The sequence below is a fragment of the Salvelinus namaycush genome, chromosome 12, assembly GCF_016432855.1.
Source record: "Salvelinus namaycush isolate Seneca chromosome 12, SaNama_1.0, whole genome shotgun sequence".
Lineage (NCBI taxonomy): Eukaryota > Metazoa > Chordata > Actinopteri > Salmoniformes > Salmonidae > Salvelinus > Salvelinus namaycush.
Window position 1 is genome coordinate 47,811,005 of NC_052318.1, and position 17,481 is coordinate 47,828,485.

The following is a 17,481-nucleotide window of genomic DNA, read 5'->3' on the forward strand; positions in this document are numbered from 1 at the left end:
ACGGAGATGGTACCTGGCAGTGCCAGGGGCAGTCGGGATTGTGAACTAAAAGCTCTGGTTCATCAGATGGATGAGAATTCTTCAGAATGCCTCTCAGGGGCATCAATGATGATCCAGCGCCAGAGTCTGTCATTGCATGTGACACCTATAGATGAGAGTCTGAGACTGAACTTCAGTGGGAAATTGTATTGTGTCAAAAATTAACATTTGAAATGGTTGCATTGATGACAAACGTCTGTTAGACTCTTCCATCAGTCAAAAGTGGTGTCCCTATGCCTCCCTATGATATCTACTTATGCTAGATATAGACTATTTTGAGGTAGAAAAACATCTGACAAACATAATTTGAGTTTTTTTTTGCATAATCATCACTATTGATTTCAGAAGATATTTGCCATTCACTTACCTCATTCGGTTGATGGTCACTTCCCTCCCACGTTAAAATGGATAATTGATTGTTTTGATCTCAACAGAAAGCTTGTTCGTTGTCACAATGACTGAGCCATGTGATTATGTAGTGACGCAATAGAAGGGTTGTGATGTAATAAAGAAAGTACGAGAAAATGGAAGTTCTACTGCTTTTTATGTACTTTATCTGCTGTGGTCTCTTTGGTTTTGGGTACCGTGATTTCTTCTCAAGAATACACTTGCAAAAGAACATTTATATTTTAGACCATTTAGCTGACGTTCTGCCGATGTTCGCTAGATGGCAGTACCTCTCTAGCCATTACGTCGCGGGGACAGACTATTTTCTGCTTGTACGTGTCTGTTTTCAGTATTTACTTCCGCCAATAAAAATGGCAGCTTTGTAGCCCTTCGTGCTGTGTTTTTGTGTTGTCTTAAGTGCGTACAAAAACTCAGGTAGGTTGATACAAGTTTTGATTAACTGTAAAAATGAATACCAGCGGTTTATTCGCTGATGTTGTGATTGAGTAGCGGGTACCTAAATAATGGATGTCTCAATGACTTAAGTGTAATGTAATGGAACTGAGAGTCATGATCAAGTGCTAACACAGCATATGGATCTGTGCAAAACTGCTGCAATGAGTGCATATTTTTCATTCGAAAGATTATTTCTCGCTGATATGAAAGATATGCTGCATATGCCCCTTATGTCTCAAAAACTGTTTCACAAGCAATAATTATTGACGTTTCTTAACGTTAAAACACAGCCTCGGAATTGTAGTTCACAAGAAGACAACCGTAAGCGAAGCTAACCGCTGAAAACCCTACAGATAACGGTTTTCAAGAGTTAAATATGAATGCTGATGATGTGCCATCCCTCATAACTCCCTAATGAGCCCGCCCCACAAGTCTCTAATTTAGCGCCCTGTCTATTTGATTTCCCCTAGTTCCTCCAGAATGCAGAACGCCACAGTGGGTCGTCCTCTATTTGGAGGAGCCCTGTCAGCCACCATCCCTCACAGTGCCAAAGACATCAGGTGAGACTAAATATCATGATCAACACATTTCTATGGTTAACACTGTCAGCTGCGGAGGGAAAGCTGAACTGTCTCAAGAGCACATTTACCCCCCCCCCCCTTTGTATATGAGCAGTGAGTTGAGGGAGATTCCAGACAACCAGGAGGTTTTTGCCCACGACCACAATGACCAGAGCATCATCGTGGAACTACTAGAGTTACAGAGCCATGTCCAGAATGGAGACGCTGCCAGGTATGCACCAAAATTGTGAAGTGAGTGCATCCCAAATGGGACCCTATTCTCTTTATAGTGCACACTACTTTTGACCAAGGTTCATAAGGCTCTGGTCAAAAGTAGTGCACTATATGTAGACGAGTGCCATTTAGGATGAATCCTGTGTGTTTTTGCAGTGATTTACTTGAGCAGAAGCTCACCGGAACTGAGTACTGGCACCTCAAATGTTCTAGGTTTTGAGTTCCTGCATCTTATAGATTTTAGCTCAAAACTATTGTGGTGTTTTTCCACCTATATATGAACAGTACCAGCACATTTTTCAGTCCAAGTCAAGAATTGCAATAGGAAGTGCTCACTGCTCAGCCTCACCTCTTAACGTTACCTTTGACCTTGAGGTACCACTTTGAGGATGTAGCAGGGAGCAACAAGGCATCGGCTCCAGGGACATCAGAGGTCAGGGCTGTGGTGGCCTTGCCCAAGTCAGACCTCTCCCTGGAGGAGTGCAGCTCTGCCTTTCTGCTCACTGGAACACAGTGTGTGGCCAAGTTCAATGAGGAAGTACGTCTGTCTGTTTCTTTCTTAGTTTTGAAAATGTATTTATTCTTAGTGAAATTGTAACCTTGTTTTTTGAAAGGGAAAGTAAGTGCACTGTGACCTCTGACTGACAATCTCACCCGCAGCCTCACGTGTCAATTCACAACCCTTTGCACAAACAGTAATGCCCATTCACCTTGGTAGTCATGTGTCCTATGCTCAAGAGGATTTATAGCCGAGTCTTTTTAGGAAATGCACAAGTGCTAGTCTTTTCCTTGTCACAGTCAGAAGGGTCATGTCAATTGCAGTTATATAGTCTTGAGACCATGTGGAGGTTTATGGCATTCACCTCAACTGTTGGTAAACTCTATTTGAACTGTTCCAGCTCTGGTTCCTTTTTATTTAGAATTGTACCTTATTTTGTTGCATTCCTTCCTCCAGGCCAAAAATACAGTGACCATTCACCTTGGCCTGTTCCGACTACCACAGTTCTCTACGGATGTTCTAGTGACCTTCAACGACCCCCTCAGCATAAGGTGAGGTTATACAGGGTGGTTGTCCCAAGTGCCACCGTATTCCCTATATAGTGCACTACTATTGAACAGTTCCCATAGGGGACTCCTGTCTATCCCTGGTGCTTTGTGAAATAGAAGACGTTAAATATAATTTCACAAAATCATTTTTTTTTTTTTTGTCATATATGGATAAAGCATAGGTAGAGCATAATCTAGGCTAAAGGTGTTATTTTATATTAATATAAATTAAACTGAAAACAGGGTATCAATGTTTTCATTGCTATTACCACGTTTTCCTAAGCTGCCTGTTAAGCGCTACTCCTTTTCCCTAACCTCTCCCGTCCCCCTCTCCTCTCTGCCCTCCCAGCCCTGGCAGCAGCAGTGCAGTGGGGATGGGAGGAGAGCAGCAGGAGGACACAGAGCCATGGACGCTACAGGACTTCCAGCGTTTACTGCAGTCTCTCAGACTACACGACCCAGGCGTGTTTGGGTAGAAGAGGGGTTCAGGTCCAGCCCACCACACCGCTTCAACAGACATTGCCATTACACTCATCTCCAATCTTTTTGTACTCTCAGACGGACATAATGTAATATGCAAGTTACTGGTCACAGTAAAAACCACTCAAGATTGCTCTTTGGTTTTGGTTGTCTTCTCATGGTATCATTTGTGTTTACTTAAATTGTATGAACTTAGCTTATGCTGATATTATACTGAACAAAAATATAAACGCAACATGTAAAGTGTTGGTCCCATGTTTCATGAGCTGAAATAAAAGATCCCAGAAATGTTCCATATGCACAATCTTATCTCTCAAATTTTGTGCACAAATTTGTTTACATCCCTGTTAGTGAGCATTTCTCCTATGCCAAGATAATCCATCCACCTGACAGGTGTGGCATATCAAGAAGCTGATTAAACAGCATTAGCATTACACAGGTGCACCTTGTGCTGGGGACAAAAGGCCATTCTAAAATGTGCAGTTTTGTCACACAACACTGCCAAAGATTGTCTCTAGTTTTGAGGGAGTGTGCAATTGGCATGCTGACTGCAGGAATGTCCACCAGAGCAGTTGCCAGAGAATTGACTGTTAAATTTCTCTACCATAAGCTGCCTCCAATGTAGTTTTAGAGAATTTTGCAGTGCTCTTGGCGGATGAATCCCGGTTTCAACTGTACCGGGCAGATGTCAGACCGCGTGTATAGAGTCATGTGGGCGAGCAGTTTGCTGATGTCAATGTTGTGAACAGAGTGCCCATGGTGGCGGTGGGGTTATGGGCAGGCATAAGCTACGTACAACGAGCACAATTGCATTTTATCGATGGCAATTTGAATTCACAGAGATACCGTGACGAGATCCTGAGACCCATTGTCATGCCATTCATCCACCTCCATCACCTCATGTTTTAGCATGATAATGCACTGCCCGTGTCACAAGGATCTGTACACAATTCCTGGAAGCTGAAAATGTCACAGTTCTTCCATTGCCTGCATACTCACCAAACATGTCACCCATTGAGCATGTTTGGGATGCTCTGGATCGATGTGCACGACAGCATGTTCCAGTTTCCGCCAATATCCTGCAACTTCGCACAGCCATTGAAGAGTAGTGGAACAAAATTCCACAGGCCACAATCAACAGCCTGATCAACTCTATGCGAAGGAGATGTGTCGCTCTGCATGGGGGCAAATGGTGGTCACACCAGATACTGACTGATTTTCTGATCCACGCCCCTACCTTTTCTATCTCTATTCCCAGTCGTGAAATCCATAGATTAGGGCCCAATGAATTTATTTAAATTGACTGATTTCCTTATGATCTGTAACTCAGTCAAATCTTTGAAATTGTTGCATGTTGCGTTACTATTTTTGTTCAATTTTAATCCGAAGTCTGAGCATTCACTATAAGCTCATAATCAGTGAAGTTGCAACATTTTCACTTTGCTATTTCCTTCACTTGTCATCTCCTTGGCAATGGAAAACAAGCCATGTTTAACTGCTACCCTTGAAAAGGAAATATTCATCTCCATTTGACAGCAATTACAAGTATTATGTTTTTTATTTATTTTTTTGGGGGGGGGGGGCTGTTTTGCATCCTACAAAATTACATTACATGGCACTGCATATGGCTGTGTAACAAACCAATATCAGAGTCACATGTTAGTAAATAAATATCCTTCAGAGATTGAATCTAGACAAGACAATTAATACATTCATTAGAGATATCAAAATGCCTGTAATGGATGTACAGCAATTAAATAACCCAGCTGTGTCAAGTAAGCAGACCCAATGTACAATATCAGTCAACCTTAGAATCAATAGAAGCAGTAAGCTATACATCCAGGGAGCAATTTTACAGTAAGGCAAGCGGTATGAACAAATCCCACTATACTTTATAAAAATAAACTCATGTCTAATTTCTGCCATAAATTTATATTAAATGTGTGAAAACAATTGTTGCGATGGGTTTGTAAATCATTAAATCTACTCTGAAGGTCGATGCTTTCTATATTAATACTGTGCTGAGATTGTTCATGTACGTTTGAAGAAGTCTTGCCTAATCTGTAGATGTTCTAATTCTCTGTAGATTAAATTGTGTAATAGAGGTTTCCTAGTACTCAAGCTACATCAATTCACACCAGTCAGTAACTTGATGAGGTAAGGGCGTTGTCATTAGTACAAGTGGAGGAAGCTTGTGACGAACATTCTGCAGAAGAATGAGGAACTACTCTGACTCAGAAACATCTTCCTATTCTTATTGGATGGATAAACTATTCTACTGCATACCACAACGTGTCAGCAACCACAGCAGCCTATTGTTACCTCATTGTGCTTCATAGATCAGAAACCAGTTTGAATTAGATTCTTATTTGGAGTGTCGAACAAAGACCTTTGCTCAACTTTTTAAAAAAAAGTTGACACACAGAAGTAAACTCCTCCGCTATTTACATATATCTCAAGACCAAATGCATAAGCCTGGTCCCAGATCTGTTTACGCTGTATAGTCAATGACCATAGGAGTTGGCAAGACTGAACAAACAGATCTGGGATCAGGCTACAAACTCATTAAATGAGGGATCATTTAACCTGTGAATCTCTGGCTTAATGAGTCTTTATCTTTATACCTGACTGCGTCCATGTTCAGGCCCACCTACATTGCAGTCACGCACCACATCCCAACTCCTGGATGTCAGTAACCGCATTGAATTCTGATGCCTGGCACAAGATGGAGTGTTGGAACATAACTAACGAAATTACAGTTAACGAAAATGTACGCTTAATCCAGTATAAACTAATTTATAGAATTTATTATACAAGAGACAAAATTCACAAATTCTACAGCACAACAGCAGTCATGTCTCAAGTGTAAAACTAACATGGATTTAATAATCCATGCCTTCTGGGAGTGCTAAATCCAAAAGTTATGGGCGGAGTTAGACAGTTGGCTGTCAGAAGTATTACAATGTAATTTTACTTTTAATCTGTCTATCTGCATATTTCAAGATGTGGCATATTAGGGTGCGGTGAGATACTCAAATCAAGTGGACCATACTTTGTCAAAAATTTTTTTTTTTTACTTCTCAAAAACTGGAAATCAAATTATCCTCCATCAATATGACAGTGGTATGAATCAAATGTATTATGTAAATATTGAAAAGGTGTGGGCTACGGATAAAAATAGAACAGTGCAATTTGAGGCCATATGGCAGAGTGCTACAAGCACTGGAATGTTCCAGGGGATGGAGGATGAGGGGGAGTGTGGTTGAGACATACGTGATGCGTATGGTTGCAGTGGGAACACGTGGGCCTGAGCAGATGTGATGCCATTTATGTTTGATTAAATTTGTGTGTCTGTTTGTCTTGTTTATGTATGGTTGTTATTGTTTGAGAAAAAGATACAAATAAAACCATACAAAAAAAGTATAATTCTGATGCCCGACTGCAATGTAGATGACCTGGCAATCATTGGTTAATTTATGCAGCGCAACTGCTTTGCAGATGGCCTGGAATACGGCCTGGGTCTCCCTTTCCTGATACTATCTGTGCTGCTGCCAGAGCTTCCTCAGTTCGTCCCAGAACAGTAGAGACAGGATGGTGTGTGGCCCCAGACGGAAGTAGGATGCACCCAGGCCTTTGTAGAGCCCTGCCACACCCTCCACCTTCAGTGTCTTCGAGAAGCAGTCCCCAAAACCTTTATAGAGCTCTCCCTGGAAATTAGAGTATATCCAGTCAGTTTTCAGAGCCATGTTAGAGAGTAGTACAATTACATTTAGACAATTCATGTGGTACACAGTGGGTCACTTGGGTCCCTTTCACCAATACTCTAGACCTGCAGGAATGTTAATCTTCATATTTTGCTCAACACTCCCTTTCCCTCGCGAGAGTTTTTTTCAGAGCTGAAACAGCATACATTTTTAGTATGTGCATGTGATCACTGCGGGAATAGAACCCAGGACCTTGGTGTTGCTAGTCTAGCACCATGCTCTTACCAACTGAGCCACACAGGAAGGACCATGTAAAGTAAACCACTGACCTTGCCTGTATGATCCACAGGTTGGTTGTAGAGCCGTGTGCTGACCACGTCAAAGGGTGTCATGGCTGCCACCACCACCACACTGCTGATCATCCCTGCACACAGAGCTACCAGCCAGCTGCCCTCTGGGAACACCTGGTGGGGGGGAGAGAGAAAAGGGTAACTTTGTGAGGTATGCTTAGAGCTGGTTTCCCGAAAATAACTTATAGGAAAAAAAATCTCTACTGTAAGTGCCTTTTAATCCAAGACTAGGCTTTATCTGTGTCTATGGAACCATCCCTTAATGGTCCGACCGCCAGTATCCAGCTGTTAACATAGCAGATAATTTGATATGACTAAAATAATATCGATGCAGTGTTCTGTAACATTAAACTTCTGTTAACAATTTAGTTTAGATGGAGCTGAATAATGACATAGCTAGTCATTTCTTCCCCACCAAACAGAGTTACGTAAACACCATGTAACTGGTAAAATATTATGAATGGTGTTAAATGTCCCAAAATGAACAGAGAACACCCTACCAAATACAGAGCACTGCTGTGGTCACCATAAGTACATAAGTACATTAAATACAGTATTTACAAATGGACACATTGGGAAATTACACATTTCCATCTAAAAGAACCCATGAGCACCACCATGTGACGTTCATAGGTTTCAATTGAAAGCTAAGAGGCCACCATTTTTAGAAACTAGGGCATATATACAGTACATACTGTAAAAACTGTTAAATCCCCATGGATTGATAAGGAATTTAAAAATTGTATGGTTGAGAGGGATGAGGCAAAAGGAATGGCAAATAAGTCTGGCTGGACAGCTAATCATCAAATGTACTGTAAATCGAGAAATCATGTGACTAAACTAAACAAAAAATTAAGAAACCGTACTATGAAACAAATATAAAATATATGAAGAATGACAGTAAAAAAGCTTTCGAGCACCTTTTAAAGGAAATACCCCAGAATGACAAAGTGAAAACATGTTTTTAGAAATGTAATCAAATTTATTGAAAATGAAATACAGAAATCTCATTTACATAAGTATTCACACCCCTGAGTCAATACATGTTAGAATCATCTGAGTCCTTCTGGGTAAGTCTAAGAGCTTTGCACACCTGGATTGTATAACATTTGTACATTATTCTTTTAAGAATTCTTCAAGCTTGTAACGTCATACCCAAGAAGACTCGATGCTGTAATCGCTGCCAAAGGTGCTTCAACAAAGTACTTTAGTTAAGGGTCTGAATTCTTATGTAAATGTGATATGTTTTTTTTGTCATAAATTTGCAAAAATCTCTAAAAACCTGTTTTTGCTTTGTCATTATGGGGTATTATGTGTAGGGGGGGAAATCAATGTAATCCATTTTAGAATAAAGCTGTAACGTAACAAAATGTGGAAAAAGTCATGAGGTCTGAATACTTTCCAAATGCACTGTAATTCTGAATACAAACATTACACTGTTGATTTTATGTGCATTTTAGATTTACTGTACTTTTCACATTTGTTGATAATGAAATCAGAAAATACTCTGGATACATTCAGTAATATGATAAAAAAAGAATCCTGGAAATGTGGGGTGTGTGAAACATAAGACAAAAAAAGTACACGTGTTTGAGTGAGAGGACTAACTAGTGTCTCCGGGTGACCACACATCTCTCCAAAGTGTGCACAGTTCCTAAGTAATTTCTATGCACTTTTATGACTCAGAGTAATTAACTATAAGTTACTTTTTTATGACCTGAGTTTTATATGGATATGTGAAGTACACATTTGGACTCACAGCTGTTTGGTTAGCTTGTATGACATTTATTATAATCCTCAACGTCTCATCTTTCAAAATACATACAGTCCTCTTAATTTTCAGCATTTCGCTCACTCAGACAAAAAAGTTTCCTAATTAGTGGGAGGGATGGGGGCAACTTCTTGTTGCGTGCAGTGCTCAAATTCAGAACGGCTGTCATTCAAAACCCATACAGTGCTGTGAAGCGGAGACCTGAGCTCTGACATTTATAGCATGTTACTGTACAGCCACTGTGTTCCAATTTAGGCGCTTAGTGGGCAAATATGTCATTTTCAACCCGCATACAGGTACGAGTGTAAAGGGTTAAGAGTTTTTGGAAAACGTGGTCGCATGAGATTTTATTGTAATTCTGTCACCAATCTTAGCATCTGCACAGTTCTTCCAGTAAATGTGTTTGTGACATTTTTCAACGTAGGCCTTGTATGGTTTGCAAAAAATTTTAATCAATGGTTTTGTTTGAATTTTCACTTTAAAAATGTATGCCAGAGTCAAAGAGTAATTCCATTATCGTGGAACTGCCCAAATACCTCTGTCTTCTATGATATAAAAACACAACTAACATCTGTTTTATAAATTTACTTTGATGTGGAGTTTGTATTGTCAAAAACTACCAACATTCATGGGGCATAGGCCTAATGATGGAATAGGCCAACAGAGACAAAGATATTGATTGGTCTATGCCTACTTAGCTCTCTGAAATTAGATTTAGCAGGTGTAACAGTGTTTCTTCCGTCCCTCTCCTCAAACCAGGGACCCTCTGCACACATCAACATCCCATGAAGCATCGTTACCTATCGCTCCACAAAAGCGGTGGCCCTTGCAGAGCAAGTGAAACAACTACTTCAAGGTCTCAGAACAAGTGACGTCACCGATTGAAACGCTATTAGCGCATACCACACTAACTAGCTAGTCATTTCACACCAGCTACAATTAAATATTGGTCCTTTCACCCCTCCTGTTCCCTGAGATTCCCTCTTCATCCCTGACACAGACAGCTAGTTGTCTTGGCTCCTCTTTTGAACCTGTAGACTGTGTGCCTGCATTTCTCCTGCACTCTAAACGGTAAAGGTTCCTGGAGTATCCTTTAGGGGTTCTTCAAATTGAAAATGTGGGGAATCCCTATAAATTCTTAGGAGAAAAAAAAAGTATGTTTCCTCAAAGAACCTTTTGGGGTTCATTTCTTTAACTCCCTATACAATATTTTAGTAACAATATTGATTTAAATAATTGTTTATTTAGTGGGACCACAAATGTGAATTAATATTTACAAAATAATTTACATAACAATTTCTGCAGATAAGTCAGACCATAATAATATATTTTCTTTATATAGAGCTTTTCATTACAATAACTTATTTTATAAAATTATGTACAATAAAAGCCATACATTAATCATAGGTAAACTAACAATATTGTAGACTTCAAGCTAAATACAGATTTTTTGCTTTAGTGTGTGTGTCCAACAACCACTTAGTTTTGTTAGGAAGTTTGCCATCTTTAAGACCAGCCCTTATAACTTCACGCCAACTTCTCTTATCCCCAGAACACAGTAACTTAAGAACATAAGTGTTTTGTCATGTTTGGGAAATGTTACTGGCGAAAAAATAAATAAATACAACCCTAGCAGAGCCCCAAGTCCCATGGGGACGTCCTCTAGGGCGTGGATTTTCTCCCCAGCAAAGGACAGCGTGATTTCACTCACATTGTGAAATGAATTTCCGCCGATGTGCAGTTGGGAGCGGTGAAATCTGTGTCAACAAAAGAAAATATTAATACACATACAATTAACAAAGAACATAAAAATGTTCAGCTGTAGTGTTAAGCATGCACACTTATGTTTATGAAGAAACAGATTATTTGTGCATAGGCATACCTTGTCACAGACATAAAGGCCACTCGGGTCCTCATTGAAGTAGGGCAAGGGCTGTGGTCTCGAGTCCTAGTAAAGCAATGATCTTACTACATACATATTTTTAATGTACTATGTATTGGCTACATTAGAGAAAGGGAAGGAATAAGAGCAAATACCTGTGTGCCTGTTCTGTATTGTCCTTCAGGGACTGCTGCCGAAATAGCAGGATGATGTCCTCACCCCTGCCTCACTTCTAACTCTGCTATCATTTTGCCACTAGCCTTACGGAGTCCTTTAAATATTATTTTGGTCTATATCCATTCCATGGATTTGATTCATTTTTGAGAAGATCTGAAAAGATAATTTGTACACATGTGTATGCTAATAGATTTCAGTTTGTTTTGACTGCTAGGTAGGTTAAATGTACACTTCAAGTGCAGTTGTCCAACACACCCTTACCTTCTTGATCCCAATTGCATTGTGTCCATGTTCTGTTCTATAAAGAATTTCAAAGGAAGAGAAAATGTGTCAAAGAACAGTTGAAGTCAGAAGTTTACATACACTTAGGTTGGAGTCATTAAAACTCGTTTTTCAACCACTCCACAAATTTCTTGCTAAACTATAGTTTTGGCAAGTCGGTTAGGACATCTACTTTGTGCATGACAAGTAACTTTTCCAACAATTGTTTACATACAGCTTATTTCACTGTATCACAATTCCAGTGGGTCAGAAGTTTACATACACTAAGTTGACTGTGCTTCTAAACAGCTTGGAAAATTCCAGAAAATTATGTCATGGCTTTAGAAGCTCCTGATAGAGCAATTTCCAAATGCCTGAAGGTACAACGTTCATCTGTACAAACAATAGTATGCAAGTATAAACACCATGGGACCACACAGCCGTCATACGTCATACAGCCGCTCAGGAAGGAGACGCGTTCTGTCTCCTAGAGATGAACGTACTTTGGTGAGAAGTGCAAATAAATCCCAGAACAGCAAAGGACCTTGTGAAGATGCTGGAGGAAGATATCCACAGTAAAACTAGTTCTATATGGACATAACCTGAAAGGCCGCTCAGCAAGCAGAAGCCACTGCTTCAAAACCGCCATAAAAAAGCCAGACTACAGTTTGCAACTGCACATGGGGACAAAGATTGTACTTTTTGGAGAAATGTCCTCTGGTCTAATGAAACAAAAATATAACCATTTGGCCATAATGACCATTGTTATGTTTGGAGGAAAAAGGGGGAAGCTTGCAAGCCAAAGAACACCATCCCAACTGTGAAGCACAGGGGTGGCAGCATCATGTTGTGGGGGTGCTTTGCTGCAGGAGGGACTGATGCACTTCAAAATAGATGGCTTCATGAGGAAGGAAAATTATGTGGATATATTGAAGCAACATCTCAAGACATCAGTCAGGAAGTTAAAGCTTGGTCGCAAATGGGTCTTCCAAATGGACAATGACCCCAAGCATAATTCCAAAGTTGTTCCAAATTGGGTTAAGGACAGCAAAGTCAATGTATTGGAGTGGCCATCACAAAGCCCTGACCTCAAACCCATAGAAAATGTGTGGGCAGAACTGTAAAAGTGTGTGCAAGCAAGGAGGCCTTCAAACGTGACTCAGTTACACCAGCTCTGTCAATAGGAATGGGCCAAAATTCACCCAATTTATTGTGGGAAGCTTGTGGAAGGCTACCCAAAACAATTTAACCTTGGGTAAAACGTTTAAGGCAATACTACCACATACTAATTGAGTGCATGTAAACTCCTGACCCACTGGGAATGTGAAGAAATAAACCATTCTGACATTTCACATTCTTAAATAAGTGGTGATCCTAACTGACCTAAAACAGGGAATTTTTACTCTGATTAAATGTCAGGAATTGTGAAAAACAGAGTTTAAATGTATTTGGCTAAGGTGTATGTAAACTTCCAACTTCAACTGTATATATATTAAATGAATATTGAAAGATAAATGGCATCGACAAACTTGAATGCAAAATAGAAGAACATATTGGAGAAAGCACTAGCCAATACAGTAAAAGTACTGCCATACAGGCCTAATATCACATTTCAAGCTATCTTTGACACAAATTGTTCAATATTTTATCAGGCTGACTTGAAAGATTATACGCAACATTTTGCTGCGTGGCAATACTGTGTTTGGATTCTGAAGGGCATGCATTTATACAAAAGAGCTAGTCTAGTCACTGTATTAATACCATTATGCATTTGAATCCAATCTGTAGCTTCCATCTAAGCTATTAATTTCCCTCCACAAGGGGGCATACATGTAACTTTTCCAAAACGGGAAATTATTGTACAACGTAATGTTATGTCCCCTTGTGAGTTCATAATAGTATAGTATTGCATGCTGTAGCAGGCTATATAAAGGGGAAGCCCTCCATTTCCCGATTCAGTTCATTGTAACATCTCATCTGGACAGGTCACCGTCCTTAGTTGGCTAGCTAAACAAAAACAAAAAATGTTTTTTGGCTAGCTAGCTAACGTCAACGAAGCTAACGTTAGCTAGTTCATGCTCACAACAACAAAAAAAAAGTGAGAACTGCTCTAGATTGGAAACTTACGTTAATGAGTGTAAAGCCATGTTGGCTTTATGGAAACGATATACAATATGGGACAGAATATAGTTCAGGAAATAATACAAACCTAGTTCTGCCCAGTTAGGACATAGCTAATGGTACAGTAGCTCATACAACGCCAACTGTCAAACCCGGCTTTCTAATATTTAAGTTAATTCTGCTGAACTATAGCTAACTAGCGTGACAGCTATAGTAACGTTAAGGAAGCTATTCACAGAAGACAATAATTGTCTTCGTCATTCATTGGTATTTTATAAAAATTCTCTCGATACATATTCAGAGCCATACATCAACCCAACTTACCTTTTTAAACTGTTGGCGCATTCAATCTTGGCACGGGCGTTTTCAGTTGCGAAGTTCCCCGAAGAACTCCAGCAACAATGGGGGTTCCTCGATGAACACACCTAAGAAGTTCTTCGAATAACCTTTTGGGGCTGTTTTTCATTGCCAGGAACCTTAAGGTTCTTCGAGGATCTTAGAAGAACTCCAGTTGAATCCCTAATTTTTAGAGTGTACTACCACACAAATCTTGGCATCACAGGACCAACTCTTGCCTGCTCGCTGGACAGCTACTCAATTTAGGATATGTTAAACAGTCTGTCCCAAGAGAATCATCTTAACAACCCGTCCTAACCTGTAGGTCGACGACAAGCTCCTTGGAGGCAGCGAATGAGTAGAGTTGAGCGGCTGACCCCACGCTGACCCTGGGTACAGCTGCACTGGAGCCCCTCCACAGGCCTAGGATACCATGCTGCTTGTGGATCGCTGCCAGAGCATGGACCATGCCCTGAGAGAGAGGGAAGGGTGGAGGGGTAGAAGGGGTGAGAGATGGAGGGGTATAAGGACAGATGGAGGAGTAAGATGTAGAAATGGATGGAAGGGGTGAGTACAGTAGTTACAATGTATATGAACATTAGACAAACATGATTTATTTGATTGATGGAGGACTAGACTTTACCTGATGTTGATACTGATGTCCAACAGCTATAGAGGAAGTGGCCTGACTCTGAATGTGAGTCTTCACCTGAGTGATGGAAACAGGAATGTCAAGCCTTCACTCATCTCACCAACTGTCCTCAAGTCTAGAGCAGTGGTCCGCGATTTTAATAATTTTTACTAATATTTTACTTTATATATATTTTTTAAACAGATGGGAGTATTAATGGTATTGTAACGAGCCTGGGTTTATAAGCGCGGAAATCGACTCTGCCGCACGAGTGTCAGAAGTGATCGGACCTTGCACCCACGACAGTGCGTGTGCTTGGCCGGTGAGCGCGTTCCTGTAATACGTGGAGTCGCAAGCTAGCGCGAGGACACGCTCTTTGAAAGGAGGGAGTAGTGTAGCGACCCTGGGTTTATAGGCGCGGAAATCGACTCTTCCGCACGAGTATACTTTTGCGGCACAGTCGCTAGCGCGCCGGACTTCGGGCTAGAAGGTCGAGGGTTCGAGACCTGCTCCCTACTGTTTCATTACAGTATCAAGCAATTTTACATTACTTCAATGAAAATTGTGTATATTAATATAAAAACAATAATAATCCTTTAATCTGTTACATAAAATTGACCAAATTAGACCAGCAAGCTAAAAGATTCTGCGACTCCGCGAATGGTGGTCCTCAAGAGCTTTTGACAGTGATTTGGTGGAACCCGGAAGGGAAAAGGTTGGGAACCGCTTGTCTGGAGGCTACACCACTGAAAACTACTGGGCAGACATTCAAAAGCACCTGTATATGGTCACTCACTAGCCGTAAAATGTAAACACACAAATGATAATCCATAATGCGGGGCATGCGCAATACTCACCAAGTAGATGGGACTTCCCATCACTGCCCCCACGACTCCAGCGGCAGCCCCTGCTAGTGTGGTTTTAGCAGCACTAACCCTCCCGTCCGTGTGGATGTATCCAGATGACTCAATGATTGAATACGACCCAAGCCTCACTCCATTCATGAAAAACTGATAGACAAGTCCCGGTACCAACCCTTTCTGTAAACCAGCGAGTCCATCTACTTTGCCGATAGTGTAAAAGGCGTGGAAAACGTTGCGGTAGTAAACCTGGTAGGTCCCCCGGCTTTTGAGCTCTCCTTGTAATTGCATCCGAGTTTTGACAACCTCCAGTGGGTTAGTGAACAGGCAAGCTCCGCAGGCAGCTGCCCCGCTCAATATAAAATCCATTGCTAAATGGGCTCGACCTTAGCGAAATTAAATTCGGTATATGAAGGATATGTAGAAGTACAAATCGCCGGTTCTAGGCAAAATCTGTCAAAATCCCAAGGTCACAGACTACTGCGGGACGATAATAAACAATCGGTCGAACCCTAAAAACTGTTTGTATGTTCCATTGTGGTATTTCTACTCTGTATTCCTTCCTCTCGTCTGTCCTTTAAACGGTGTCCTTGCCATGTTCATCAGCTGTTTATCAGCTAATCAGGACCAGCGCGCACATATCACGTGTGCAATGTGCTGATGAATCCATCCAAAGCCTTGGCTTGTCTTCTTGCCCAATGAAAACGCACATCCTTCATCCGGCTTCTTTTGATTGGACGATCAGAGCACAATGTAGAGTACCGTTGGCCAACCTGGAATCAGGGGTAGACGTAACATAGGGCGGATTTGATTATACTGATCTTGCAGGGCACCGATCTATCGCCGGTGATGTGAACGGGCAAAAGCAGTGAGCGCACTCCCCAATTGAACATGAATCTGCGCCTCTCGGTCATGTCGACAAGACAGCATGGTGTATCATCAAGAAACAGACATCTCTTTTCCATAAAATGTTTGAGTTTTTAAACTAGGTTTCATTGGGAAGGCAGATGGTGTTTTTATCAAAAGCAATCACTTTTGCATGTTAAAACACCGATTTCTACTCATTACTCCACCTACTTAAGACGATTTCGCCGTGGGCTTTGAACAGGCCACCTGGCTCACGCCTAGGAGGCAGTCCGGTTCCAAAACTAATACAATACATTTTTACTGGGTGCAAAACACACCTACCCGGGGCCCTGGCCAGATTAATTGAATCCTTCATGTAAACGTAAATCTGGGACACTCCAATTAGTATGATGTGTTACATTTCGTATGGTATGCATTAATTTGTGGATGTCCATCATCTATTTTATATGATATGTTACAAATTACAATTTGTATATGGAAACAAAAACGAAGGGAAGTAAGCACTGCTAAGGTACACAATAGTAGATTTTGGTAGACAGAAGGTGCTCTTTGGTAAAAGGGGTAAATTGGTCATCAAAAAGAAAAGAGGACCAAGGCACTCTTCATATAATGAATTAAAATGCCTTCATTTGTGTGGCATGTTCAATGGAAACAAAGTTTAAAAACGCTGACCCGTTTCGGCGGCATGGCCTTCGTCAAGGGAGTACAAAGATATAATACATGTCCTCTTTTGAAAACTTTTTCCAATCAACCCTGATTTGAAGTGGTTACAGAATTAATTGGACAAAATCTAGTAAGCAATACTATACACATTAAAAAGTGAAATACTGTAGATATGTTATAAAAAATGCTAGAAGCATCAGAACCCCTAGACATGTAGTTCTAACCTTGGGGCGGCAGGTAACCCAACTTCGTTTTTAATTCTCACTGAAGTTTCTAGCCACATCTATAAACTAGCTAATTGGGAAGGGTTCATGAGGGCACTGCGTTGTTTTACTGTGCATTCGGAAAGTATTCAGACCCCTTGACTTTTCCACGTTTTGTTACATTACAGCCTTATTCTAAAAGTGTGTCTCCCCCCCCCCCCTCATCAGACCAGAGAATCTTGTTTCTCATGGTCTGAGAGTCCTTTAGGTTCCTTTTGGCAAACTCCAAGCGGGCTGTCATGTGCCTTTTACTGAGGAGTGGCTTCCGTCTGGCCACTCTACCATAAAGGCCTGATTGCTGGTTTCTCAGTTTGGCTGGGCGGCCAGCTGTAGGAAGAGTCTTGGAGGTTCCAATCTTCTTCCATTAAGAATGATGGAGGCCACTGAATTCT

General features: G+C 40.9%; 2 protein-coding genes across 2 annotated transcripts; one reads left to right on the top strand and one right to left on the bottom strand.

Annotated features, from left to right (window-relative positions):
* The first annotated feature begins 761 nt into the window (after nt 1–761).
* On the top strand, nt 762–3,500 carry rangrf (RAN guanine nucleotide release factor). Its single transcript, XM_039004877.1, has 6 exons — nt 762–861; nt 1,353–1,442; nt 1,558–1,674; nt 2,052–2,214; nt 2,632–2,726; nt 3,073–3,500. The coding sequence occupies exons 2-6, from the start codon at nt 1,363–1,365 to the stop codon at nt 3,197–3,199; spliced, it is 582 nt and encodes a 193-aa protein (XP_038860805.1). The 5' UTR covers nt 762–861; nt 1,353–1,362; the 3' UTR covers nt 3,200–3,500.
* Nucleotides 3,501–4,749: 1,249 nt separating this feature from the next.
* slc25a35 (solute carrier family 25 member 35) lies at nt 4,750–15,873 on the bottom strand. The gene is made up of 5 exons (XM_039005949.1): nt 15,294–15,873; nt 14,449–14,514; nt 14,125–14,277; nt 7,237–7,371; nt 4,750–6,910 (listed from the first exon to the last, which is right to left on the bottom strand). The coding sequence occupies exons 1-5, from the start codon at nt 15,663–15,665 to the stop codon at nt 6,740–6,742; spliced, it is 897 nt and encodes a 298-aa protein (XP_038861877.1). The 5' UTR covers nt 15,666–15,873; the 3' UTR covers nt 4,750–6,739.
* Between the last annotated feature and the right edge of the window lie 1,608 nt (nt 15,874–17,481).

Bases quoted from the DNA above. Each gene is read 5' to 3' on its own strand.
- rangrf (XM_039004877.1), top strand. From the start codon at position 1,363: ATGCAGAACGCCACAGTGGGTCGTCCTCTATTTGGAGGAGCCCTGTCA. The intron at 1,675-2,051 runs GTATGCACCAAA...TTTGACCTTGAG, and splicing joins CAGAATGGAGACGCTGCCAG to GTACCACTTTGAGGATGTAG. The intron at 2,215-2,631 runs GTACGTCTGTCT...TCCTTCCTCCAG, and splicing joins TGGCCAAGTTCAATGAGGAA to GCCAAAAATACAGTGACCAT.
- slc25a35 (XM_039005949.1), bottom strand. From the start codon at position 15,665: ATGGATTTTATATTGAGCGGGGCAGCTGCCTGCGGAGCTTGCCTGTTC. The intron at 14,515-15,293 runs GTGAGTATTGCG...TCCATCACTCAG, and splicing joins TGGGAAGTCCCATCTACTTG to GTGAAGACTCACATTCAGAG. The intron at 6,911-7,236 runs GTCAGTGGTTTA...TCTAATTTCCAG, and splicing joins CTGTGGATCATACAGGCAAG to GGAGAGCTCTATAAAGGTTT.